The sequence below is a fragment of the Lathamus discolor genome, chromosome 16 (assembly GCF_037157495.1).
Source record: "Lathamus discolor isolate bLatDis1 chromosome 16, bLatDis1.hap1, whole genome shotgun sequence".
NCBI lineage: Eukaryota > Metazoa > Chordata > Aves > Psittaciformes > Psittacidae > Lathamus > Lathamus discolor.
Genome location: NC_088899.1, coordinates 1,735,715 through 1,760,678, shown reverse-complemented (window position 1 = coordinate 1,760,678; position 24,964 = coordinate 1,735,715). Strand labels below are relative to the sequence as shown.

General features: G+C 53.7%; 2 protein-coding genes across 2 annotated transcripts in view; both read left to right on the top strand.

Moving 5' to 3' along the window:
- IGSF21 (immunoglobin superfamily member 21) overlaps positions 1–15,587 on the top strand; it is a 40,839-nt gene extending 25,252 nt beyond the window's left edge. The window contains exons 3-10 of the mRNA XM_065696574.1: positions 5,089–5,210; positions 9,594–9,712; positions 10,490–10,605; positions 10,878–11,325; positions 14,053–14,138; positions 14,669–14,861; positions 14,966–15,004; positions 15,340–15,587. Coding sequence (XP_065552646.1) covers positions 5,089–5,210; positions 9,594–9,712; positions 10,490–10,605; positions 10,878–11,325; positions 14,053–14,138; positions 14,669–14,861; positions 14,966–15,004; positions 15,340–15,413 — 1,197 coding nt within the window. The 3' untranslated portion in view covers positions 15,414–15,587. The remainder of the gene's footprint in view (positions 1–5,088; positions 5,211–9,593; positions 9,713–10,489; positions 10,606–10,877; positions 11,326–14,052; positions 14,139–14,668; positions 14,862–14,965; positions 15,005–15,339) is intronic.
- Positions 15,588–20,732: 5,145 nt separating this feature from the next.
- KLHDC7A (kelch domain containing 7A) lies at positions 20,733–24,448 on the top strand. The gene has a single exon (XM_065696575.1). It carries the CDS (start codon positions 21,052–21,054, stop codon positions 23,419–23,421), a length of 2,370 nt encoding a protein of 789 aa, XP_065552647.1. The 5' UTR covers positions 20,733–21,051; the 3' UTR covers positions 23,422–24,448.
- The last annotated feature ends 516 nt before the right edge of the window (positions 24,449–24,964 follow it).

Below are 24,964 nucleotides of genomic sequence, written 5' to 3'. Positions count from 1 at the left end.
CATATTACCTTTCAGAGTGGGTGCATAACCCATGGAATGGGTGCGTAACCCATGGGGTGGGTGCATAACCTATGGAGTGGGTGCATAACCTATGGAGTGGGTGCATAACCCATGGGGTGGGTGACACTGAGGTTAAAGGCTGTGAGGTGTAAACCAGATTCTTACCATGGGTAAGGCAGGTAACACCCCACTGAGAAGCACCATTGCTGCAAACCAGCACCCCCAAACCCTCTCTCCAGCACAGGAGCCCCATTGCTGAGGGGCAGCCAACAGGGGTGGCAGCAACAGACATCTTCTCCCTCAGTTCTTGGCATGAGCTGCTGCTTTAGGTTGCTTAATGCAAGGACTGAAGGAGAGCTGGGATGAGCAAAGGGGCTTTTTCACATCCCAAACAGGAACATGCACCATCTGCAGAGGTGATAATTAATACTCACCCACCCCCTCCGTGCTGGAGTCATCTCCAGAAGGCGCGATGTGTCTGAGAACATGTGCAAACATGGGTCTGGACCCCTTGTGCGTCAGGCGAGCACCGAAACCCCCTTGTGCAGAGGACAAGGGCGGTGGCATCCTCATAATGAGTCCAGAAAGACACGGAGCTGTCAAGCTGTTCTCTGGCGTCCTGGGGGTCACACTGAGACCTGATTAGTATGGTCAGTGCCACGCTGCAGCAAGGGATGGGGAGGGAGGAAATGACTTTTTGCAGCAGTGCAGAGCTCTAAAGGAAAATAATAGGAAGCGGGAGAGGGAGGGAAAATCCTCGGGGTGTCTGTTGTGGCTCTGCACAGACATCTGGCAGCAGCCTGTACACACAGCCGGGGGCTCGGATGATGGCAATCGCAATAAAGTCTTTTGCACAGTTCTGGTGGCAGGCGAGGGCTGGGCAGGATTCCCTGGAGGAGAGCAGTGATCCTATGCTCAGCATCCCTCTGACCAGTGGGGACCAGCGGTTTGGCCTGGGGATGTACAGCTGGAAGAGTCGGGGATGGAGGGGAGCCCTTGGGTCTGGGGTTGCTCTTCCTCAATTAATTAGAGTTTGGTGCTCAGTCTAATTAGCAAGAAGGAAAAGAACAGAGAAATGGGAATGGTGTTGCTGTCTGCAGCACCCTTGCGCAGGCGTTGCTCTCCATAGCACCCATGCACGAGCACTTATCTACTCCTCTGCTGCGCTCCAGGGAGACCCCCCTGCAGCCCTGATCCAGCTCTGGGGCAGCAGCACAAGAGGGACATGGAGCTGCTGGAGCAAGGCCAGAGGAGGCCATGGAGATGCTGCGAGGGCTGGAGCAGCTCTGCTCTGGAGCCAGGCTGAGAGAGCTGGGCTGGGGCAGCCTGGACAAGAGAAGGCTCCTGAAGGGGAGACCTGAGAGCAGCTCCAGTGCCTAAAGGGGCTGCAGGAAAGCTGGAGAGGGGCTTGGGACAAGGGCCTGTAGGGACAGGCCAAGGGGAATGGCTTGAACCTGCCCGAGGGGAGACTGAGCTGAGCTCTTAGGCAGAAGCTCTTCCCTGTGAGGGTGCTGAGGCGCTGGCACAGGGTGCCCAGAGAAGCTGTGGCTGCCCCATCCCTGGCAGTGCTGAAGGCCAGGTTGGACACAGGGGCTTGGAGCAAGCTGCTCCAGTGGAAGGGGTCCCTGCTCGTGGCAGGGGTTGGAGCTGGATGGGCTTTAAGGTCCCTTCCAACCAAAACCGTTCTATGATTTACACAGGAGGCGAGGGCGATCTGGAACATGGAGTGGCACTGCAGGATCTCCTTCAGGCGGAAAAACACCACCTGGCACTTCCTAGCGCTCAGCACCTTCGGCTCCATCTCCATCAGTGGGTTCCTGTAATCCTGTAGGAGATGCCGGTGCATCAGCACCCCTGAACCCCTGTGCTCCCCATCCCAAACAAGGGGTTCTCCCACCTGCAGGATGCGTTTCAAGGAGTCCCCGTAGCTCCACTCGCTCTGCACAATGGAGCTCTGCCTGGGAAAGGCTGGGGGGGGCTCAGAAACCAGTGGCTAGGGCAGGTAGGAGCCGATTCATCACAGATGTTGGTGGTACTTCTCAGAGCTGCCTGATCAATGGTGACAAAGCTCAGTCCCCGCGGGGGCTGCCTCTGCCGTTGCCCATTAGGAGCAATGAGATGTTACAGCTCTGGCCGGCGTCTCCCTCGGTGGCTCCAAGCGGGAGATGTTGCTGGTGACAGTGATAAAGTCACCCCTCGCAGCAGCATCAGCTCCAGGGGAGGGGGAAGACAGGATGGAGGAGCCAAGTGAAGGACACCCGATGTACTGAGGCTGTTGCAAGCCCTTCCTATACCGTACAATGCTGCCGGGACTGCCCAAATTTGGGGGTGTTGGTTTGGGGATGCTGGAGATGGTCCAGGCTGGAGGCATCGGGATGCTGCTTTTTACCTCTCACCCCCAGAAACTCACAGCCCCCTCGTTATTTTCAAGCCAACCCCATTTATGGTGGGTCGTGCCTCTGATTTATAAACCTGCTCTTCTATAGGGTAAAAAACTCGAGTTCTAAGGCTGCAGAGATATTCTGTGAGATCTGAGCAAAGCTGCTGATGGAGAGATCTTGGGCTGGTAACTGCGAGAGGTTTGATTCGTGCCATTCATCTACCTGGGAGATGATCATTTACATGTCAGTGTGGGGAACTCTTTTAATTCCTCATGCTCAGGCAGGGAGAGAAGGTCACGAGCAGCAGCACAGTTTATTGAGTTCTTTATTATGTCTGGGTATGGGCATCGCTCTGGCTCCAGGGATGCAGTGGGGAGCCTGGGCTGCGCTTCCCAGTACCTGTTTGATCAGGCATGTGGTTTAGTGATGCCAGAGGTGGGTACCAGCATGGGTGCTGCCCTTTGGGGGATAAAGATGGGTTGTAGTGCTCACTCTGGGATCCAGCCATCCGGATTTGGGCAAATAAACCAACTACTCTGTATTTTTGCTGCTGGTGGTGTTTTGGATGGTTCTGAGCAAGGAAGGACTGAGTGGTCCAGCAAGCTCAGGGCAGGAGGAAGGATATCAGCTAGAAGAGGGGTTTTCCACTATGATGTGCTTCTCCCAGTGGCTGTGACATGGGTTTGGATGTAGGGATGCTGCAAACCCCTGGAAGCACACTGAGCATTGCACTCACACCTTACAGCCCCTTCAGGTTATTTTCCCTCTTGCCACAGCAAGTGCTTGTTGCAGCTCCTTGGAGAAAGGATGTAAATTCAGCCCTAGGACTGGAGCCAAGTGATGCTTCCTGTCCCAGAGTGCTATGGAGAACCCCTGTCCCTTTATAATCACTTTGTCCTCCACAATCCCTCCCCACCAATCCCCTTGGTCCCACATCCGTCTCTCCCTGATGCTCATCTAACCCATGAGCATCCCAGCAAGGTGCTCCAGCAATATTAACGGTACCAGTGTATTTTGGGGACAGCAAAGGGCTGGATCACCAGTGAGAGGAAACAGGCAGGATGGGGCTGCCTCTGTGACAGCAGGAAGGAGCAGGAGGTTAATGTCTCCCTGTGCAGTGGCAATTGCTGGTGTTTTGTCAGGAAAAAGGTTTTTACTAGGGTTTATACATAATGCAGCAGGCAGCCTTGTGCTGCCTGAGCTCAGCTCTGCTGCCCTAAACCTGCCTTTTCCTTGTCCTGTGCCCCTTTCTTCCTGCTCCTCAGCGTGGGCACATAATGTGGGGCAATCACCGTTGCATGCTGCTGAACTGTCATTCTTTTTTAACCCAGCAAGAAGTGGCTTGGCTGTTCCTGCACCCCTGTGGCTTCACCAACTTCATATGCAGCTCCCCTCCAAAATAATTGACCCCAGGGCACACATAAAAGGCTGAAAGTAGGTCTAATCCCCGGAGAGAAACTATTCTATATATGCCTTTCCACAGGAGCTTATCAACTGCCTGTAATTCCCTAAGGATACAACCAGGCTGCAGCATCTTGCCTCACTGTGCATCCTCAGAGGGATACAAGGGGTCCCATGGCTGGCACGACTGATGCTTTGAGCACATTTTCCACTCCCATCCTTGGATGTAGCTTGATGCTCCCTGGCTTTGCCCACATCTGTCCAGATGTGCTGGGGAATTTCTGTGGCTGCAAACTCCTGGTCTACGAGCATCACCTCCACTGCTCCCCATCCCCATTCCTTGAGCATCCCTCCTTGAACCAACCTCTCTGTTGCATCCCCAACATAATCCCTTTGAGATGATCCATGAAGAGCTTCTCAATCTGGGAGCAGCTCCAAGGTTTCTCCCCACACCTACCCCAGGGCATCAATAAAAGCCAGGGAAAATCAGACACGTCCTTGAAAACTTCTCTTCATTCCCAAGGCCGGAGATTTACAACATTGATAATTCTTCTTGCAGTTCTTTATCCCACATCCGTGCTAGCGTGTATTTTCTTTGCAATAAAAGCCTCAGCCTTGACAAATAAATGTGAAGAGGTGGTTTTAGTGTCAGCAGTTTGGATTTTTTTCCCCCTTACTTTTAGCCATAAAAAAGGGGAAAAAGATCAAATCTGGAATCAAAGATGAGTTTTGTCCAAGTGGGGAGAGAAATGCTGGGTGGCAAAATGGGTTTCCTCCCTGAGAGATGCTGGGTTTGGGGGTTAACCCCCTAAATACCTTTCTTCTGCACCTGGCTTGTGTTAAAAAATAACTATTCTAACCCTCTGATGGACCAATCTGAGCTGTTACAGCCCCAAAATGTGCATACACACACACACATTGCTTTCCTCTGCCTTTTCCTCTGAATTTTGTGCTAAACTTTGCTCCTCAGAAGGGGGGAAGATAAATCTGAAGACACTGAGGGCCACAGGGAAGAAACGAGTCTTCCCTGCTCCTAAAAAGTTTCCACTTAAAAATTACAACCCCACTGAGCAGATGGAGATGGGAGTTGGCAACACGATAATGGGATGGAAATGCACTGGATTTGCTTTTGGTTTCAACAAGCTCATACTAGATACATAATATTTATTGATGCTTAAGAAAAATAGTGAAGAAATTAAAGATAAATATAATAAAAACATATTACAAATGAAAAAGTGGGTGTGAAGCTGCTCGCTCATTTGCAAACATGACCTCGGGCATCTCATATCTGGGTTTTACTTTGCAGGTCACCGATGGTGGCACCATCAAGCAGAAGATCTTCACCTTCGATGCCATGTTCTCCACCAATTTCTCCCACATGGAGAACTATCGGAAGAGGGAGGATCTGGTCTACCAGTCCACCGTGCGGTAAGTCACCTTGATATCCCCTTCTCCAGCATGCTGGCTGCTTCTTAATGCCTATTTTTAGAAATCTGGCCCTATTTTGGGGTAAGTGAAGGTATTGAAGGACATGGAGCTGTTGGAGCAAGGCCAGAGGAGGCCATGAGGACGAGCAGGGGCTGGAGCAGCTCCTGTGTGGAGCCAGGCTGAGAACACTGGGGCTGTTCAGCCTGGAGAAGAGAAGCTGCGTGGAGACCTCAGAGCAGCTTTCAGTGTCTGAAGGGGGCTGCAAGGATGCTGGAGAGGGGCTCTGCATCAGGGACTGCAGTGATGGGACAAGGGGTGATGGGTTCAGACTGAAGCAGGGGAAGTTCAGGTTGGAGATAAGGAAGAAGCTCTTCCCTGTGAGGGTGCTGAGGCGCTGGCACAGAGTGCCCAGAGAAGCTGTGGCTGCCCCATCCCTGGCAGTGCTCAAGGCCAGGTTGGACACAGGGGCTTGGAGCAAGCTGCTCCAGTGGAAGGGGTCCCTGCGCATGGCAGGGGTTGGAGCTGGATGAGCTTGAAGGTCCCTTCCAACCCAAACCATTCCATGATTTGGGCAATACTTGATGTGTCCTCTTTGACTGTCCCAGGGATTCATTGCATTGCAAAGAAATTGTTGCGCCTTAATGCTCCATCACCAAATATCCTAGGGTTGTCCAAATGTTCCTTCTCGTCCCTAAGGAATAGGTGACATTGGTGGTGATTTCCAGGGGTGACAAAGGGCAGAGAGAAGTTAGGCTTGAGAAAACAACAAAATCGCTATCTATATTTAAAGCAGGCAGCATGGAAGTTTGTCTTTGCTTCTCCTCCAAGTGCGAAATCACTTGCAGGGGTGTCAGCTTTATTACTAATTACACACTTGCTTTATTGCCAATGGTATAAAAGCAAAACCAAATCTGGTGAAAACTGTCAGGGGGAGACTTAATTCAAGGTAAAAAAAGCCAGGGTGAAGTATTTATTTTCCACAATTATTACTTTTTACCTCTCTGTTTCCTTTTTAAATGAGAAGTTGCCAATAGCATTCCATAGCTCATATTGCCCAACGTCGTAATAAGAATTCTGTGGCTGATGGGGAAAATACAGTTGTTCCCCCAAGGTGATGCGATGTTTCCAACTCCAGATGTCTGTGTGTGGTTGAAAAGGGCTTGGCAGGGCTGGTCCCATCAGAGGAGTGTGTACGCAAGTAGAAATTCCTTCTAATTCCTTGGAATTTGAGTTTTACGGGTTTTTTTTTTGCTGTTTTTTTCTGTTACATTCAGAGGTGGGTTTTTATTACAAGGAAGAGCAAGTGTGTTGGATGGCTGCATGGGAATAAAGTGACTATGGAGTGGAGAAAAAGCAGGAAAGCAGGGCTGGAGAGGACATGGTATGGGGTTGCTTAGGAGATGCCCAGGGGAGTCTCAGTGTGCTCAAGGGCTGCTCAAGAGGATGCATAGGGCTTGCTCATGGGAAGCTCAGGATCTTCAGGGGTTACTCAGGGGTTGTTCAGGGAATATTCAGGATATTCAGGGTCTTGCTCAGGAGATGCTCAGGGATTCTCAGAGGATGCTCAGGGTACCATAGGGCTTGCTCAGGGGATCACAGAATCACAGAATCACAGAATCACAGATGCTCAAGGATTGCTCAGAGGAAGCTCAGGGGATGATCAGGAGATGCTGTGGGGTTGGTCAGAGGATGCTGAGGGGCTTGCTTAGAGGATGCTCAGGCAATAGGTTGCCAAAGGGACGTTCAGGAGATGGTTAGGAGCTTGCTTAGAAGGTGCTGCGGGGTTGATCAGAGGATGCTGAGGGGCTTGGTCAGAGGATGATCAGGCAATGATCAAAGGTTGCTCAGAGGCTTGTTAGGAGATGCTGTGGAGTTGGCCAGAGGATGCTCAGGGGCTTGCGCAGGGGATGATCAGACAATAGGCTGCCCAAGAGGATGTTCAGGAGATGCTCAAAGGCTGCTCCACTCCTTTATTTTGTTTCCCCTTGGAGCACAGGCTCTGCTCAGCAGCTCACTCCGATGTTGTACACATTTCTGACACAACTAATTGTTGTTTAGAGCTTGTGTTGGCGGCTTCACAAAGGGATTACACATTCCCTAACTCACCAGCCTTGCTTCCTGCCATAAACCCAGTGGTTTCACTCAGTGCTGGATTTGGCCATTGCTCTCCTCAAACAGGGAAGCAGCAGGAAAGTTGGGGTATTAAACCAGACTAAAACATCCCCTGTGCACGGAGCGAGACATCACAAGCATCCCTTGAGCAAGGGACAAGGACGCTCCATGTTCACACCCAGTTATGGCACATTGCACCACCCCCAGCTGCTTTTTTTGGCTCAGAACCCTCCGTTTTCCTCCCTTTCACCACATATTGTAGAACTAATAGCATTTGCAAGCAGAAAATTTCACTGCCTTAGGACCAAGAACTTAAAAGCATCGGTAATCATCGGCACGGCGCCGGCAAATCATCCGTGGAGCCAGGGATGTTCATGGTAAAAGTCTTTTCACACAGTCGCCTTTTTTCAGAGGAAAACAGCAAGTTGCCTGGAGAGAAAGGAGATATTTCTTGGAGGCTCTGAAAAGACTTGTTTTCTGAATCATTGGCTTGATGCTCTATTTGGAGGGGGGGTGTCTTGCCTTATTTCGAGCTCTGGTGAAGAAATGGAGCACTATTAGGAAGGGTTTAGTGATGGGTCAGGTGCTTCCCAGCCGTTTCCACTCAGTTCTCTCCCTTTCATTTTACCCTTCTGGATTTTCATCTCTTCTTTTCATCTTTGCAATGGCACGGGCACGTCGGTGCCGTCCCACGGAGCGTTATCCCGAGCGGCGCGGCTCTTATCTGCACAGCGCAGAGGGCTGCCGGGGCTGCCTCTTTTCATAGCGGCTTTGAACGCCGCCCGCTCAGATGTGAAGAGCAAAGCTGAGAGATATCCAACCCTGGATTATTTCCTTTCCCCTCCTTTGATTAAAAACCCACCCTTGTCGAGGAAGGCACTGCTTTATGAATATCTATACAGGGTTTTTTTCCCCTTATTTCCAGCATGCTTAGAGGACACAAAGGACATAACGGGCAGCGTTTTGGCTTTGCAGGGCTGGGAGGCCCCTCCCTCTGGTCCTTACCCACAGCAGAAACACCAAACCGACCCAATTAGGCCCATTTTACACCCAAATCGATGCGCAAGCCCAAAGGGCTTGTCCCTGGCAGCCACTGGGACACTGTGTCCCCAGCTTGGTGGGGACCAACACTGCTCCTGCAAGCCACTAATGAAGGGTGTGGATGATTTCCGCTGGGTGCGTGGGTAATTAGAGGCTGGAACAGATGGAGGAGGCTTAGTTGAAAGCGTCAAGGCCATTAAAAGGAGCTGCCAAGTGACTGTTCGCTTCAACGGGGGCTTGTTCATGCTGGTGGGGGGCCCGTGTAGCAAGGATGAGGCATGGGAAGGCAGCCAGAGGCTTCCAGAAAGGATCCAGCAAACCAGAGCCATATTTACCCCAGGATAGGGAAGCCCTGTGAGGCTCATGACTCGGTTTGTCCAGAAAAGTGGAGGGGATTAAGCTGGGAGTGGCTTGGAGGGTGCTCCATGTGGGAACTGATCCTATCCTTATTGCTGTGGTGGGATACTGCTGACCACTGAGGTGGGATAATGCTGGCTGGCAAGGCAGGATGATGCCGCCAACCGGCAAGGTGGGATGCTACTGGTTGGTGAGGTGGGATGCTGCCAGCCAGCAAGGTGGGATGATGATGCTGACTGATGAGGTGGGATGCTACCAGCGGGGACGTGGGATGATGCTGCAACCGGTGAGATGGGATGCTGCTAGTCAGCAAAGTGGCTCCTTTGCAGCTGGTGTGATCATCTCCAACTCCAGCAGCACTGAGCATTTTGCACATCTCCTCCTCTCCTGGTTTTCCTTATATCTCTGTAAAGACCCTAGATAATCTATCGATCCATGTGTACTCTGGGTTTGCTTGGAGCATTTGATGCTTTTTATCTGCCACACTTTGCTACAGCCATTGCATCGCCTGAGCGGTCTGTAATGTCCAGTGTAGAGCCTTTAACATCGGCGTTCCGCAGGTGTTTGATGTCCGGGCTTTGTGGGATTCTGCTCTTGGTGGTGCTTTTAGCTTCCATACGCTTCTCCTTTCTATAATGCAATCACTTCCCCTCCCGAGGAGCTGTCAGTGCCACTAAACTCCAGCTGCTGAACCACATTACACAGCTCTCTCCTGCAGCCTTTGCAGTTATTAATAGTGTATTGATCCCTGTCACCGGTAAAAAGCAACCCCATCCGACACCTTGAGATCCGGATGCTGACCACTGCATCCCCAGGGGAAATGGGGTCAGGATGAAGGGGGAGCAGGTGGTGAGCTCTATCTCCCCTCTCCAGCCTCCCTGAGGTGCGCATTTCGGACAATGGTCCCTACGAGTGTCATGTGGGGATTTACGACCGAGCCACGCGGGAGAAGGTGGTCCTGGCCTCCGGGAATGTGTTCCTGAACGTGATGGGTGAGTGCGGCCCTGGATGAGTGGGAATGGAGGGGGAACAACTGCAGGGTCTCAGAGTTGGGGAACAGCGGGGATTTGGTTCATTTTTGCATCCCCAGGGATGGGAGTGAGGGTGAGGATGGGGAGAACAGGTCAAAGGAGGGGATCCTGCCCCTCTGCTCTGCTCCCATGAAACCCCACTTGCAGCCCTGTGTGCAGTGCTGGTGTGCCCAACATAAGGACATGGAGCTGTCGGAGCAAGGCCAGAGGAGGCCATGGAGATGCTGCGAGGGCTGGAGCAGCTCTGCTCTGGAGCCAGGCTGAGAACACTGGGGCTGTTCAGGTCGGAGAAGAGAAGCTGCGTGGAGACCTCAGAGCAGCTTCCAGTGTCTGAAGGGGGCTGCAGGGATGCTGGAGAGGGGCTCTGCATCAGGGACTGCAGTGATGGGACAAGGGGTGATGGGTTCAGACTGAAACAGGGGAAGTTCAGGTTGGTGATAAGGCAGAAGCTCTTCCCTGTGAGGGTGCTGAGGCGCTGGCACAGGGTGCCCAGAGAAGCTGTGGCTGCCCCATCCCTGGCAGTGCTCAAGGCCAGGTTGGACACAGGGGCTTGGAGCAAGCTGCTCCAGTGGAAGGGGTCCCTGCCCGTGGCAGGGGGTGGAGCTGGGTGAGCTTTAAGGTCCCTTAACCCAAACCATTCCATGATTCGATGGAGATGAGGACTAGGATGGGGATGAGAACGGAGATGGGTGGGTGTTGAGGACATCACACTAATGCCCCTGCTCTGCTCCCTGGCAGCTCCTCCAACGTCCATCTCGGTGCTCGCCGCTGACACACCAGCACCCTTCAGCCGCTACCAGGCACAGAACTTCACCCTGGTGTGTGTGGTCTCTGGTGGCAAACCCGCCCCACTGGTGAGCCCCCAGGGGTTTATCTTCCATATGTATATGTGAAGCAAACACAAATGCATACATATATATGCTAAAAATATATCACATAGATGTGCTGATTTTGGAGACAAAATAAGGCAAATAGCTTCCTGCTACCCCAATCTCACCCTCCAGCATCTTTCCATGGGGACTTTGGGAAGCAGCTCCACGCAAAGCCACCCAAGGGGTGGGATGTGGGGGTGTCCGGGGCGGTGACCATCCCCACTGGTCTCACTGTCCCTTATGTCCCCTCGCAGGTGTACTTCAAGAGGGACGGGGAACCCATCGAGGCCACGCCGCTGCCGGAGCCGCCGGTCGGCACCGGGAACTGGGCACCGCGTAACCTCCTTCACCGCGACTTGGATGACACCAAGGTGCCAAAATCGCTGACGGAGGAAGGCGAGGTGGGAGCCGGGCAAGCCCCGGCCACATTGGACCCCCCAAGGGGGCTGGCGGCCGAGCGGGATCCCGTCACCGAAACCATTCCCGAGACGGTGGTGAGCCGGGAATTCCCTCGGTGGGTGCACGTGGCAGAGCCCATCTACTACTTCCGCCACACGCATGCCCCCGTCAGTGATGGGACGGTGGAGGCGCGGGCCACCCTCACCTGGACCCTCAACCCCCAAATCGACAATGAGGCGCTCTTCAGCTGCGAGGTGAAGCACCCAGCGCTCTCCATGCCCATGCAGTCCGAGGTGACGCTTGGTAAGGTCCATGCAGTCCATGGTGGCTTCGTGGGGCTGTTTCTTGGGCTTTTTGCACTTTTTGAACCATTTTTGTACTTTTTCTCCTCTTTTGATTGCTCTTTCTGTTTTCTTTTGGGTGTCTTCATGCACCCGCAGGCCAAAACAAGGTGCCACATAGGGCTGCATGATGGTCGAAGGTGGTGATGCCAGGGTGTCAGAGTAGGAGGGCAGGTCCCTCAGGCATGAGAAGGGCTCGTCCCCCCTCCTGTTAGGGATGAGTTGGGGGGTGGCCTGGGGTCTATAGGGTGCAGAGACCCTTGTGAATGGGGAGGGAAAGAAAGAGGCTGTGGGGATGCTGCCCCTCCCAAGTCCTCATAGCCTCAGGGTGCCCTAGATGCCCATAGGCTCTAGGTGCAGGTAGTCAGGGTTTGGGGGGATGTGTGGGGCTGGTAGCAGGGAACAGAGGTTCCTGGGGTATTGGATCAAGGCAGTGATGTCAATGGCAAGGGGTAATGTGGGCGCAGCTCTAGATTTTGGGGGCAGGGGGGTGGTCTGTGATGCATGAATCCCCCTCGGTGAGAAGGGAGTGGGTGTTAGCATAGGGCAGAGGGGGACCAGGAGGGGCTGGTTTTGAGGGGAGCCAGGGCTGTGCTGGGTGTAGGGATGAGCAGGGAGGGGGGTGTTAGCCCTGGGGGCTGTGTTGGGGGGACCCAGTGTCTGGTGAGTCTTTGCCTAGGGTGCCTGCAGGGGAGGTGGGGAGGTGATAGCCCCTTAGTGTTACCTCCTATGGGAAAGGATGGGATGGAGGAGCTCCTCTGGACTGGGGTCATGTTGTGGGGGGACACCTTTATCCCACAGTGATGCCACCTCCATCCATCAATACCCAGTCCCAAGAGACCTGAGGACATGCCATGACCCTTATTGGCCATGGGGATTGCTGGGGATGGGCCAGGCCGGCCCCTGCATGCAGGGAGCCTTGTGGGGCTGGTGAGGCCCCATCTGTGCTAGGGTAGTGGGGTTGATGCCAGGGTTTCCCTGTGGTGTTGATGCCAGGGTTTCCCTGTTGGGAGTGCTCTCCACTGGGGTTGCCAAGCTCCAGGGTATCCTCCTGGACAGGCTGCTCCAGCCTTCCTCCCCTTGAGCTGGGTGAGGAAGACTGGGCTTTGCCCTGGCCAAGTGGGGCACTTGGCTCACTGCATGAGCAGCGATGCACCATCTCCTGGAGAGCTTCACCCTGTTGGCTTCCCACCCATCCTTGGCACAGGCTCCAGTGTGCACAAGCCTCTCCATGCTGGTGCTCTGTCTCTTCAGCTCATCAACCACCTCAATTAGTGGGAGGCCGGTGCCAATGAGGAGGTCAGCGAGAGGCTGGCAGTCAGCAGGGAGGAGCAGCAGCTCCCTTGATAATAGAGGGCCCTGCATTATCTGTTCCTCCCCACAGAGCATTAAAGCTCTCTCCCAACATACAAGCAGCAGAAACCAGCCTAAGTCCTGCATTTTCCCACCTTCTTCTGCTCATCAGGCTTAGGTGTCCACTCTCAGCGGCTCCCCATGGCACCAAGACCTCGATGGCTTGCTACTTCTTCCCCAGTAGCTCAAATACGTGTAATAGCAAAGCTCACCCCAAACTGCCCCCCAAGATCCACAGCCCTCCTCATGCCCTAAGATGCCTCTAGCCTGGGTGCCTTATTGGGCACCCTGCTGCTGCCATCTACGCCCAGGTTTTGGGCAACCTCACAGCAGATCTCCCATTAAACCCCTCTCTCTCTATAAATAGTATAGAAACACTGTGTATTCTCAATAAAAGCCACATTGAAACCAAGACAAGCCACTCGCTTTGGTACAGAAAGCTATCTTTTGGTACAAACCATAGCATGGTGCAGCACCTGCAGCCCATCCACCCTGTTCCAACACTGTAAGGATGGATCCTGCATGGGTATTGCAGTCCAGGTGCACAACCATGGTCTTTGGTGTGTGTCGATGCAGAGCATTCTGGGCCGTGGATGCCCTTTCCAAGGGCCAGTGTGCACCACCACAGACTGATGTGCTTTCTGGTGGCTGTTTGTCCCTTTGTGTGCTGCTCGGGTGCTGTTCAGGCTCAGCCTGTCCCATCCACAGCAGTGCTTGAAGATACAAAGGATGAGATACACGCTCTTAGCAAACCACAGCCTCCTCCCTTTGAGCCTGCAAAAGGCTCCTTCCATGCAAAGACCAGGCAGCTCCTGGTGCTGCCTCATCCCACCCTGACCCCATTGGGATACCCTCGTTTGTGCAGGGCTGTGCTTGTCATTTGGTGCCAGCAGGGCTTTGTGGCCATCTCCCATGCTGACAGCACTTGTTCAGGACTCACCAAGGCCACCTTGTCTTGAGGATGCTTTCCTGAGGTGTCCATCTCCATGGCTTCAACCCAGCCTGAACCCTCTTGACTCCTGTTTCTGAGCAGAGAAAGGCATGGCTAGGAAATGTGTCCTTCACCATCAATGCATCCCCTTACAGTCATCTATCAAACTCAGTCTTCCCATTCATCCTCCTGCAGGGTCCTTGCCTACCTGTCTATCAGTCATTTGGACATCCACCAGCCTGTCCATCAATCACCAAGCCACCAGCCCGCCCTGGGCTGGCACAGGCAATGCCACCCCTCACCACAATCATTCATCAAACCATCGTTAACCCCAGCCAAGGACACCCACCAGCACTGGGAATGCTGTCCTCAGCTGATGTCCCTTCTTGTCCCCTTCCCTTGCAGTTGCTCCGAAGGGCCCAAAGATCACCATGACCCCAACGAGAGCCCGTGTCGGAGACACCGTGAGGATCTTGGTGCAGGGCTTCCAGGTCAGCATCCCCATCCACCCATCCATCCATCCATCCATCCATCCATCCACCCATCCATCCATCCACCCATCCATCCATCCATCCATCCATCCATCCACCCATCCATCCACCCATCCATCCATCCATCCATCCATCCATCCATCCATCCATCCATCCACCCATCCACCCATCCATCCACCCATCCATCCATCCGTCCTTCCCCATTGCCATGGGGACAACCATCCATCCATCCACCCATCCATCCACCCATCCATCCATCCATCCATCCATCCATCCATCCATCCATCCATCCATCCACCCATCCACCCATCCATCCACCCATCCATCCATTCACCCATCCATCCACCCATCCATCCATCCGTCCTTCCCCGTTGCCATGGGGACAATGCCATGCCAATGAACAGCTTTGCATACACACCAGCACTTTATGGGGTTGGTTTGGTGGCCTTGGGTTGCATTTCAGCTGGACCCCATCCTTGCTCCAGGCACACAACAGGGTTTGCTCACTCCTTACACCCATTTCCCTGCAGAATGAAGTCTTCCCTGAGCCCCTCTTCACCTGGACACGGGTGGGAAGCCGGCTCCTTGACGGCAGCACTGAGCACGATGGCAAGGAGCTGGTGTTGGAGCGGGTTCCAGCCGAGCTCAATGGCTCCATGTACCGCTGCACTGCCCAGAACCCGCTGGGCTCCACCGACACCCACACCCGGCTCATCGTTTTTGGTAGGGCAGCAAATGGGGTCACCCCCCCCCCCCCCCCCGAATCCTCACTCATTTCCCCTCACACACACAATAAAATTGTCTCTCTGCTATTTCTTTCCCATTAGAAAACCCAAATATTCCCAGAGGAACAGAGGACTCCAATGGTGAGTGGTGGGGGCATTGGTATTTCAACCCAAAACACCCCAGGGAGTGAAGGACCGTGCAGAGCATCTGTCCTTGCATGGTCCCAAGCCCTTGGCCATCCCTCTTTGCATCACCCAAGCCCTTGCCTTTGGCAGTAGGGATGTCCTAGCACCAAAAAGGGTCCCACGGATGCTCCCTGCAGCATCCCTGAACCTGAAGCCCACCCCCACAAGCTCTAAAGCAGGTTTAGGAGGGTGATCCTACTCCCAGAAAACGTGGTAACCCCATCCTGCTTCAAACCCAAGCAGTGAGATGCGGCTCCCTAACCTCCCATCCCTTTTCTCCTCCTGCCTAGGTTCACTTACCGGCCACTGCGGCTTCAGACTAGTTTTGGCGCTCACCCTAACAGTGATCCTGGAGCTAACGTGAAGCTTTGCCTGCCTCTTCCTCCTCCTCCTCTTCCTCCGTACAGCTCCACCCAGCATTGACACCTCCATCAATCGGTTCTATGCTCTCTTTTTGGTTTTCTATACTCTTTACAGTCTCGGTCTCTTTCTGTCTGTGTCTTGGCTTCCTCAGACAATTTAATTAAAAGGAAAAAGAGAAACCTTCCCCTGGGTAGAAGGCTGTGCTTCATGTTTTGCCTTGTGCTGGGTCACTCAGCACTGTCTTGGGGTACCCCAAGGCTTTGCAAGGGGTGTCCTCTATGAGACAAGGACCAGATTTCCAGTGGAAAAGCCATTTATACCATTCCCACCGCACTGCCACGGAAATGATCAGGGGGATGGAGCACCTCTCCTGTGAGGAAAGGCTGAGGGAGTTGGGGTTGTTCAGCCTGGAGAAGACTCCAGGAGACCTTGTTGTGGCCTTTCTGTTCTTAAAAGGGGCCCATTAAGAAAGATGGGGAGAGACTTTCTAGCAGGGCCTGTTGTGACAGGATGAGGGGTGATGGATTTAAACTGAAAGAGGGAGATTCAGGCTGGAGGTGAAGAAGAAACTGTTTTCACTGATGGTGGTGAAACACTGGCACAGGTTGCCCAGAGAGGTGCTGGATGCCCCATCCCTGGAGACGTTCAGGGCTAGGCTGGATGTGGTCTGGGCAACCTGATCTAGTTGAAGGTGTCCCTACTCACTGCAGGGGGGTTATACTTGGATGAGCTTTGAAGGTCCCTTCAACCCAAACCATTCTATGATTCTATGTTGGAGGTGAGCCCCACTCAGCCCGCATGCACACAGACAGTGGTGCTGGGAGCCCAAAAGCTTGGATCACCGGCTTTATCCAGACCTTGTTCAGGTCAAATCAGCTTTGCTGGAAGACAGGCATCACGCACATCACTTGTCCCAGCCTGGACAGTCAATCCCTAGTGACAGGCAGCTCCCAACCCAAAATGTCAGCACTCACACATGAGTGGGCAGCATGGGCCCCATCGGGCAACGCTGAGTTTAAAGCACCCACATTTGGTCTGTTCCACCCTCCCCATCCCTCTTGGCTAATTGTCGCCATGGAAACACATAACAGTACAGTATGGCCAGATCTTGGCCATTCTCATGGTGCCCTGTATCACCAGGCACACCCCAGCACAGCATTCATCCTGCTGAAGGATGGTTTTTTGCAAAATCCAGGTGGTTTTGCCCCAGTCCTGCCCAGTTTTCCTGGCTGCTTTCCATCCCCATGATGCCTCGAGAGCATCCAGCCCCAGGCCAGGATCCCTGGGGAGCGGATGGTGATAGGGAGGAACCTGAGGACAGGGTGCTCCCTTGTCTTTTCCTCTGGGAACTCTTAATCCTATAGGATTAGTCAGCAGCCATGTGGTGCTTCATCTTTGCAAAGCCCTGTACGAGTGCTAAGCATTATTATTACTATTATGATTAATTATTATTAAGCAGATTCAGTCCCCACCATGCTCTGTTGCCAGCCTCGCTGCGAGCGGTTTCCCAGCCTCAAAGGAGCAGAACAGACATGTTTCTTCCCATACATAAAAGCACATGGGTTTACAATTTGGGTTGGAAACAATACAGGGACAGATTGGAGCTGGCTGGGGTGTAGGAGGTTCAGCGGCTCTGCTTTCATCCCGAAGCAACAGCATCCAAGCATCTGCATCCCTTTGTACCAGCTGCCCAAAAGCCTGCTCCCTCTCTGCTCCCTCTGACTGCTTTCGTTGCTCCAACCCATTGCACCTCCCTGGGTGAGAAGGGAACCTTCATTTTTTAGGGGCTCCTTCATTCTTTAGGGAAATCTGCATTCTTTAGGGAAATCTGCATGATGCTGTTCCCCCCAACACTACCGAGCAGACAGGAGAGCCCCACCACAGCACGGATGCTTCTCGCCCTCCTCACTGCATTGGAGATACTCCGTGAGCTTCATCCCAACGTGATTAAACAGCCATTAGTCCTTCTCGCTTCAAAAAATGAGGATTTACAGACACCCAAACCTCCATTTAAATGCAAATGTGGTGGCTTTAGCCCGGAACCGTGGAAATGAGGAGCATTACAGTGGCAGTACCACCATCATCCAGCTCTACTTGGTGATATCTTGGGATCAACACGACCTTCACATCCAGCAGCTGGGAGGAGATCAGTGGGCACTGTGGTCCTGCATCCCAAATCCACCCCTCCATGGGCATGCAGGATGCTTAGTTTTTTTCCCAGGGATGCTGGCATGGTGATGGATCAGGCTATAGTCTGGGACCTTCTCAGCACCAGCACAGCCAAAGCCATGAGGGAAGGGACACAGGAGCCTCTCATTTTGGGCAGTGAGGCTGCCTGCTTTCCCAGAGTCCCCCCAGGTCGATGGACACAAAGAGATGCCATCCCATCAAGCAGTGATCCAAAGAAAACCATCCACACTGTGCTGGACCCTGCCTTCACCTTCTGCCCTCTCTCAACCTTCACCCACCACCTCACTCTCCATCCCCATCCACCTACAGGTAATTATGAAAGACATCCATTAAATCCCTGTCTCCCCCCTACCACACACCCCATTGTTTGGGAACCTGGCAGTGAATAATGCAGGAGGCTGGAGGGGGAAAGAGCTGCTCAGGTTGGTTCATTATTGATGAGAGATGACAGATCCACGGCTGACAACCTGCCTATGAGATATGATTAGCTTGTGAAATATTAATGGTGCTTCTTGGGGATGACGCCAGCAGAAAGCCCCAAGGACCAGCGTTATCGATGGTCCCTGATTTCAGGGGACTTTGAGCAGGGTTTAGCAAGATTTGGAAGAGGCAATTACATTCAATTAGAGTCACAAGTGACGAGACATCACTGCTGCTCTGAGATGCAGCCCCTGCTCCCTACGCGGCTGCTCAAGCTCCTCACCTCAAGGCACACATTTATACGTCAGACATGGGGATCCTCCTTCCCGACATCAACTCCCACAGCTCAAGCTCAGCAGTCAGGCTCTGGTCCCCCCATCCTGCCATATGTGAAGGCAACAGCAACCACAGCAAGCTGCCTGCTGGAAACACCCTCATCCCTCCCTGTGCTCCATGTGTCATCCTCACAAGGTCTATAAAATGACAAGGATAAGCCGGGCATGCATCAGACTCAGGGTTTTGGTAACCCAGCCCTGCTTCCCTCAAGGATGTGGCTCATCCAAGTCCCCAAGCCTTTGGGATGTGGGGGACACAAATCCAGGGATGCTCCCATTCAGTGGGGCTGGAAATACTGATGGGAGCAGCAGTGGGCTTTGCTCAGTGCTTTCCCTGCCTCCCTTGCCTCCGTACTGGGCACAGTTACTGCTATGGCCATGTTCATAGGACCACCAAGTACATGCATAATTCACCCTTCCCAGCTTAGGAACGCAGGGATCTTTACAGATCTACCTGCAGGTTAAAGCAGGCACCTGCAACAGTGAGAGATGAAGACACCCAGGGGTCACTGCCCCACTTGGGTGCCCAGACCCATCACCAGTTCCCTGAGCCTCAAACACATGACCAGCCTTGATGCATATCCCAGTTACCTCAGCTCCAGCCTGGCTTCAGGCCCCTCTGGGTTTGCAGGATGATAGGATACCACTTCCCATGAGGTCTTGGCCACACCAAAGTGATAGATTTTGGGTCCCCATCCCAAAGATGATGGAGTGAAGCAGGTGAGGAGGTTTGGGCTGGTCCTGCTTTGGCTCCTGGAGCAAGCTCATGCAAAGCATGCATTCCAAAGTCCAGTTCTTAATCTAAATATCCTCATTCCCCCAGTCTCTTCATTGCTGCATTTCCCCACACTGCACCCATACAAGGTGGGAACTTCCCCAACGTCCCCCTAAAAGCCACTGGTGGGCTCTCCCCATTCACAGCAGGGATGAGCACAGGGGTCCCTGACTGCCGACCCAGCATGAGGAGTCACCCCTCTGCTCCCTTTCCATCCTTTCTGTATACATATATAAATACATATACAGAGATGTGACATTGATAGCACATGGTCCTCCACCTAATGAGCATCCTCAACAAGTCTAGCAGCAGATATACAACCACTCCCATCCCCTTTGGCACCCCGTGCAAAGCCACGAGGTGAAATTCAGCATTTCAGCCACTGCAGGTGCTGGTGATGGTGGGGAATGTGCTCCAAGGAGGTCCAGATGCTCCCCCCATCACAAAAGGCAGTGCCTGCCCTCATGCAATGGCTGGTGGAGAGGAGCTGCTGCCCTGGAGGTGGTCTGGGAGGCTGTGAACACCAGGTATGAGCTCACCATGCATAAAGACCCTAAAGACCCCCCTATTAAAGACCCATGGCAAGACCTCCTACCACATATGCCCATGACCCATGCAGCAGGGACCCACCACACCTACACCACGTACAATGAGTTGTTTTAGCATCACCTGGATTCATTTCCCTGGCAAATCCCACTGGATCAAGGCAAAGCTAGTGAGTCCCTGCATACGAACAGGAGCAGCTGCCCATCCCCAGCTACATTTGGGCCCTCGCAGGGCCTCATTGCTTTCTGCATCTCTCAGCATGTAAGACATTGCCCTCAGGGGAAAGGAAATTCATTCTATCCCTTAGAATTCAGCTCACTTAGCAGCAGTTACAGCAAGATGCCATTCCCAAGGCTCCCTCCTCTCTCCTTCCCCTGCTGCAAACCAAGCACTGGGACCCGGCTGCCTCAGGGACGATGGGGACAATAATTCCCCTGCGTCTTGGAAATTCAGAACAGGACCAGACACATCCCTGACATCCTTCCGGGGGGAGAGAGAAGCAAATGTGGCACTGCCTGGCACGCTCTGTGCCTCAGTTTCCCCACAGTGACTCCAGTCCCTGTGGACACCCCCCACGCAGCAACGCATCACTTCAAAATGACAACTCCAATCCCTCCCACCCCAGATTCCTTCCTGGTCCCAACGTTTTCATTTACTTTCCTTAGTTCATCCCTCTCCCCATGCATACGGATGCAGGTCTCTAAATGTGGCAGCTAGCAGCTGCAGTTTAACTCCTGCTTTGATTTCTTCTCCAGTGATGGATTCTCCCCCCCCCCCCCCCAAAACCCCCAGGTCCTTTTCCACCAGCTCTTAATTCTCCTGCCACTTCCACGTTGGCCTTGAAGAGACCCCAGAAGCTTTCAGGCTATTTCCTGTCACCCTTCATTTGCTAACACGCCGCAAACAAAGGCTACTGAATTAGTCACCCGCAGCTGCTGGGTGTCAGAGCAAAGGTCTACCCAGCACCTGGCTGCTTCTCCCTCCCTTTCCCACACCTGCATTCAGGGATGAGAGACCTTTCCCAGACAAAACGGCTTCTTTTCTCCTTTCATTGCATGTTTGCTTCTCAATAGCCGAAGAACCGAGCAGGCAGCACCACCGGGCTGCTCACAGGGGATTCGTTTCCTCCCTTCGTGCTTCCTTTTGCTTCCGTCTGAGCCTGTTTACCAGCCTAATAAAGCCGGCTCTGTGCCACCAGCTCCGGGCTGCACCTTCTCCCCGGAGCCCAGCCCATCCCAAACATGCAAAGCTTGTCCAGAAGCCTCCTGCCAGCTTTGTCCGCTCAAAGTCACCTTGCCCCAGACCTTCAGCTCCGCGCTCCGGGCTCGCTCGACAATCATTAATCGGCTTCTCCGCATTCCTGGCATGGAAAAATGCCCCAGCGGGTAACCCTGTCCTGGCATTTCGACATGCCGCTGGCCGGCAAGCTGGTCCTCTCCGCTCTGCTCCTCCTGACGCTGGCGTACAGGTTCTATAAGTCCCGTTGGATTGCTGGGGGTAAAATCCCAAGGGCCAATGAAGAGCACAGGGAAAATGCTGCCCGGGATGGGGATGGGGATGGGGACGGGGTCGATGCGGTGGGACTGCGGCGGAGGAGGGCGTTTGGTGAGGAGGTGAGGAGGGGTGGTGGGGATGCACATGTGAGCGGCACTGGGACACTGAGCACGCCTTCCCAGTGGGATTGGAGCCTGCCGAAGGGTGAGGAGGAAGAGGAGATGGTTTCTGAACTGGGGCTGACTGGCAAGAAAGTGGGGATGGGCAGGAGGGCAAGGGAGCTGGGAGGTGAGGCAGGAATTGAGCCTGGAAGTGATCTTGGAAGTGAGCTGGCAAAAAAAACAGGAAGTGAGGCAGGAAACAAACTGGGAAGTGAGGTGGGAAGCAAGCTGGGAAGTGAGGTGGGAAAAGAGCCAGGAAGTGAGTCAGGAAGTGAGCTGGGAAGTGAGCTGAGCTGTTATGAGTCAGGGGATGCATCTGAAACCCTGAGCAGCTCTGGGGAGAAGGACACGCTCGCTCCCAGCACAGGGCTCTCCCCCAGGACTGCTGCTGATGATGGTAACAGCCTTGCCCAAAGCATGGAGCAGGATTTGGCTGGTGGAGGCATGAGCCAGGAGGTTGAGGAGCACAGGGGGATGACCCAGACCCTCAGTGTCACCTCAGACCTGGCGTTAACGATGACGACGAGCAGCATAGGGTCAGACACCTCCTACTCTTTCTCCTCGGTTGCGAAGATCCAGGTAGAGGAGGGGTTCATCACTGAGCAGCGGGCAAAGGACGGGGCCCGGCAGCCAGTCCCTGGCCTAAAAGGTAAAGTCTATGACTACTACGCCCAGTCCATCTCCCAGTCGGTGTCAAAGAGGAGGTCTTCCCCCTACATCCCTCTGCGAACATCCCAGTGCTGCAGCTCAGAGCGAGTCAATGAAGAGATACAGCAGCCAGACCCAACTTTGGCAATGCGGGATCCCACCACTTCTTCCATAGTTCCAGCATCTTCAGGGAGCTTGGAACCCCATCCTGAGCCACCGTCTCCTGGCCGCAAGAACAGCATCCTCCACATAGCAGAGAGCCCCCACCTCCAGCTGCGCATGGAGGGGTTTGTGGTCGCAGCACCAGCTGACACATGCTCTGCAAGCCCCTGCCCAGGGCTGGTGGCCAGTGCTGACCAAATGCCACCATCCACCCACCTGGACCTGGGGAACTGCTACGAGGTTCTGTGCACAGCCAAGGCGCAGAAGCTCCACCACCTCCAGGAAGCTGCCTACAAGGTGATGAGTGACAACTACCTGCAGGTGCTGAGGACACCGTCCATCTACAGCCATCTCAACGCCGGCGAGCGGGACCTCATCCTGCGGCGGAGGATGAAGGGCAAGATGCGCATGGTCGTGGCAGATGTCAACCTGCAGGAGCCCAGCCTCCACACCAGCCGTCTCTGCTGCTATGATGATGGGGGGGACTGCTGGCATCACCTGTGCCACATGCCACCAGAGGTGGTCTCCCAGGGGTGTGCTATGTGCAGCATGTTCAATTACCTCTTCGTGGTGGCCGGCTGCAAGGGCATGGGCTGGACGCGGAGACCTTCCAACCGTGTCTTCTGCTATGACCCCCTGACCAACATCTGGAGGGAGATCTGCCCCTTGAACCAAGCACGGCCGCACTGCAAGCTCGTGGCCTTGGATGGCCACCTCTATGCCATTGGTGGTGAATGTCTCTACACAGTAGAGCGTTACGACCCTCGGCAGGACCGCTGGACCTTCACCGCACCCCTTCCTCATGATACCTTTGCTGTGGCCCACACGGCCACAGTGTGTGATGGGGAGATCTATGTGACAGGAGGCACCTTGCGCTATGTGCTGCTGCGATACACCGCCCGCTCGGACAGCTGGAGGGTCAGCCCGGCCAGCGGTGGCAAGAACAGGACAGCCGAGATGGTGAGCACCAACGGCTTCATCTACCGCTTTGACCTCCACCGTGGCACAGGCATTGGTGTCTACCGCTGCAGTGCCAAGGCCAAGCTATGGTATGAATGTGCCACCTACACCATGGCCAACCCCGGTGGCTTCCAGTGCGCTGTAGTGGGCAGCTTGGTTCACTGTGTTGGCCGGCACTTCCACATACGCTTCTTAGCTGACCATATCTCTCCACGCTTTGGGACCAAGGAGCTGCAGCCCTTCCCGTCACCCCACGGCAGCCTCCTCCCAGCCGTCCTGATGCTGCCAGAAGGAGGGATGCCACAAACACAAGTTTGAGGGATCCATGCAGCAGTGGTGGTGGCTTAGGCATGATATGATGGTGAAAGATGGTAGAAGAAGCCACCCACCCACATTGGACCATGTAGCATGGGACCAACACTACCAGGGCAATGTTACCCACGCATACAACCAAGCACGCATCCTTCCAGGCCCTGTAAGCAAGCAGACAAACTGCCCTTGGATACTGCCAGTAAACCCAGCCTTGAAGACACAAAGAAGAGCAAAGCCGGAGCTGGGTGGACTTGTTTGCTTAGAGGTATTTAAACATAGGTGTGCTTGCTTGGATGCAAATAAGCCACAGCTTGCTACAGGCTGCCGGCTGTGCACTGCCTGGGTGGTTAATATTGACCTGGACACACAACACACAGGGGATTTTAGGGTAGAGGAACGTAGAGGGAGGTTTGATCACTAAGGTGATATCACACCATTGGCATCAAGCCACCCCTGAGCCTTTAGGCTTGACTGTACACATCACCCCAGGGCTGGAGGCTGGGACGCCCTGCTCCTACCAGTGCCTTGTTATCTGTTACGTAGAATCCCAGCCTGGTTTGTGTCGGAAGGGACCTTAAAGCTCCTCCAGCTCCAACCCCTGCCATGGGCAGGGGCACCTTCCACTGGAGCAGCTTGCTCCAAGCCCCTGTGTCCAACCTGGCCTTGAGCACTGCCAGGGATGGGGCAGCCACAGCTTCTCTGGGCACCCTGTGCCAGCGCCTCAGCACCCTCACAGGGAAGAGCTTCTGCCTTATCTCCAGCCTGAGCTTCCCCTGTTTCAGTCTGAACCCATCACCCCTTGTCCCATCACTGCAGTCCCTGATGAAGAATCCTTCTCCAGCATCCTTGCAGCCCCCTTCAGACACTGGAAGCTGCTCTGAGGTCTCCATGCAGTTTCTCTTCTCCAGGCACAGATTTATCTTCTCAGCACAGAATTCTATATATATTTATATGTACGTGATGTAAATAGGCACTATAGATTTATAGACAGCTGGTCTTAAATGAAATTAAAGTGAACATTGGGTAAAATTAACCACGGCTACTGTTGTGCATCACTTCAAACCGTAGCCAAGTCTAATGGGAACAAAGAGGCTGACGCATGTTTTACATCGCTAATTACTGCACGAACAACATCTCTGAGGAGGCAACCAAAAGCAGACCAAGGCCCTGGATGTGAGCAGCTGGTCTTTTATCCCCTTTTCCCTGGGTTTCACCGATGTCACTCTGCTGTCTCCATGTCCTGCCAAAAGCCTACTTCAGGTAATTGCATTTCCTTCCCCTCAAAAGGTTTGTCATCCATTATCTTTCAGCCCCAGACAGGTAAAACCAGCTCCCAGATGGATAAAACCCTCCTGAACTTGCTTCCTTGGTGGCAGTGGTTCATGAGCATGATGTCATGGATGCGCTTGAAGCACCTGGAGATAAGAGATGGTGCTGGAGCAGCCCATGGTATCATCATTTGCACCCTGCTGCCCACAGTGATTTAGGAGAGCTTAGGTTAATGTTCTCTTATAGTTCTCCCAAAAGTATTCTCTCATCACTGTGTAGA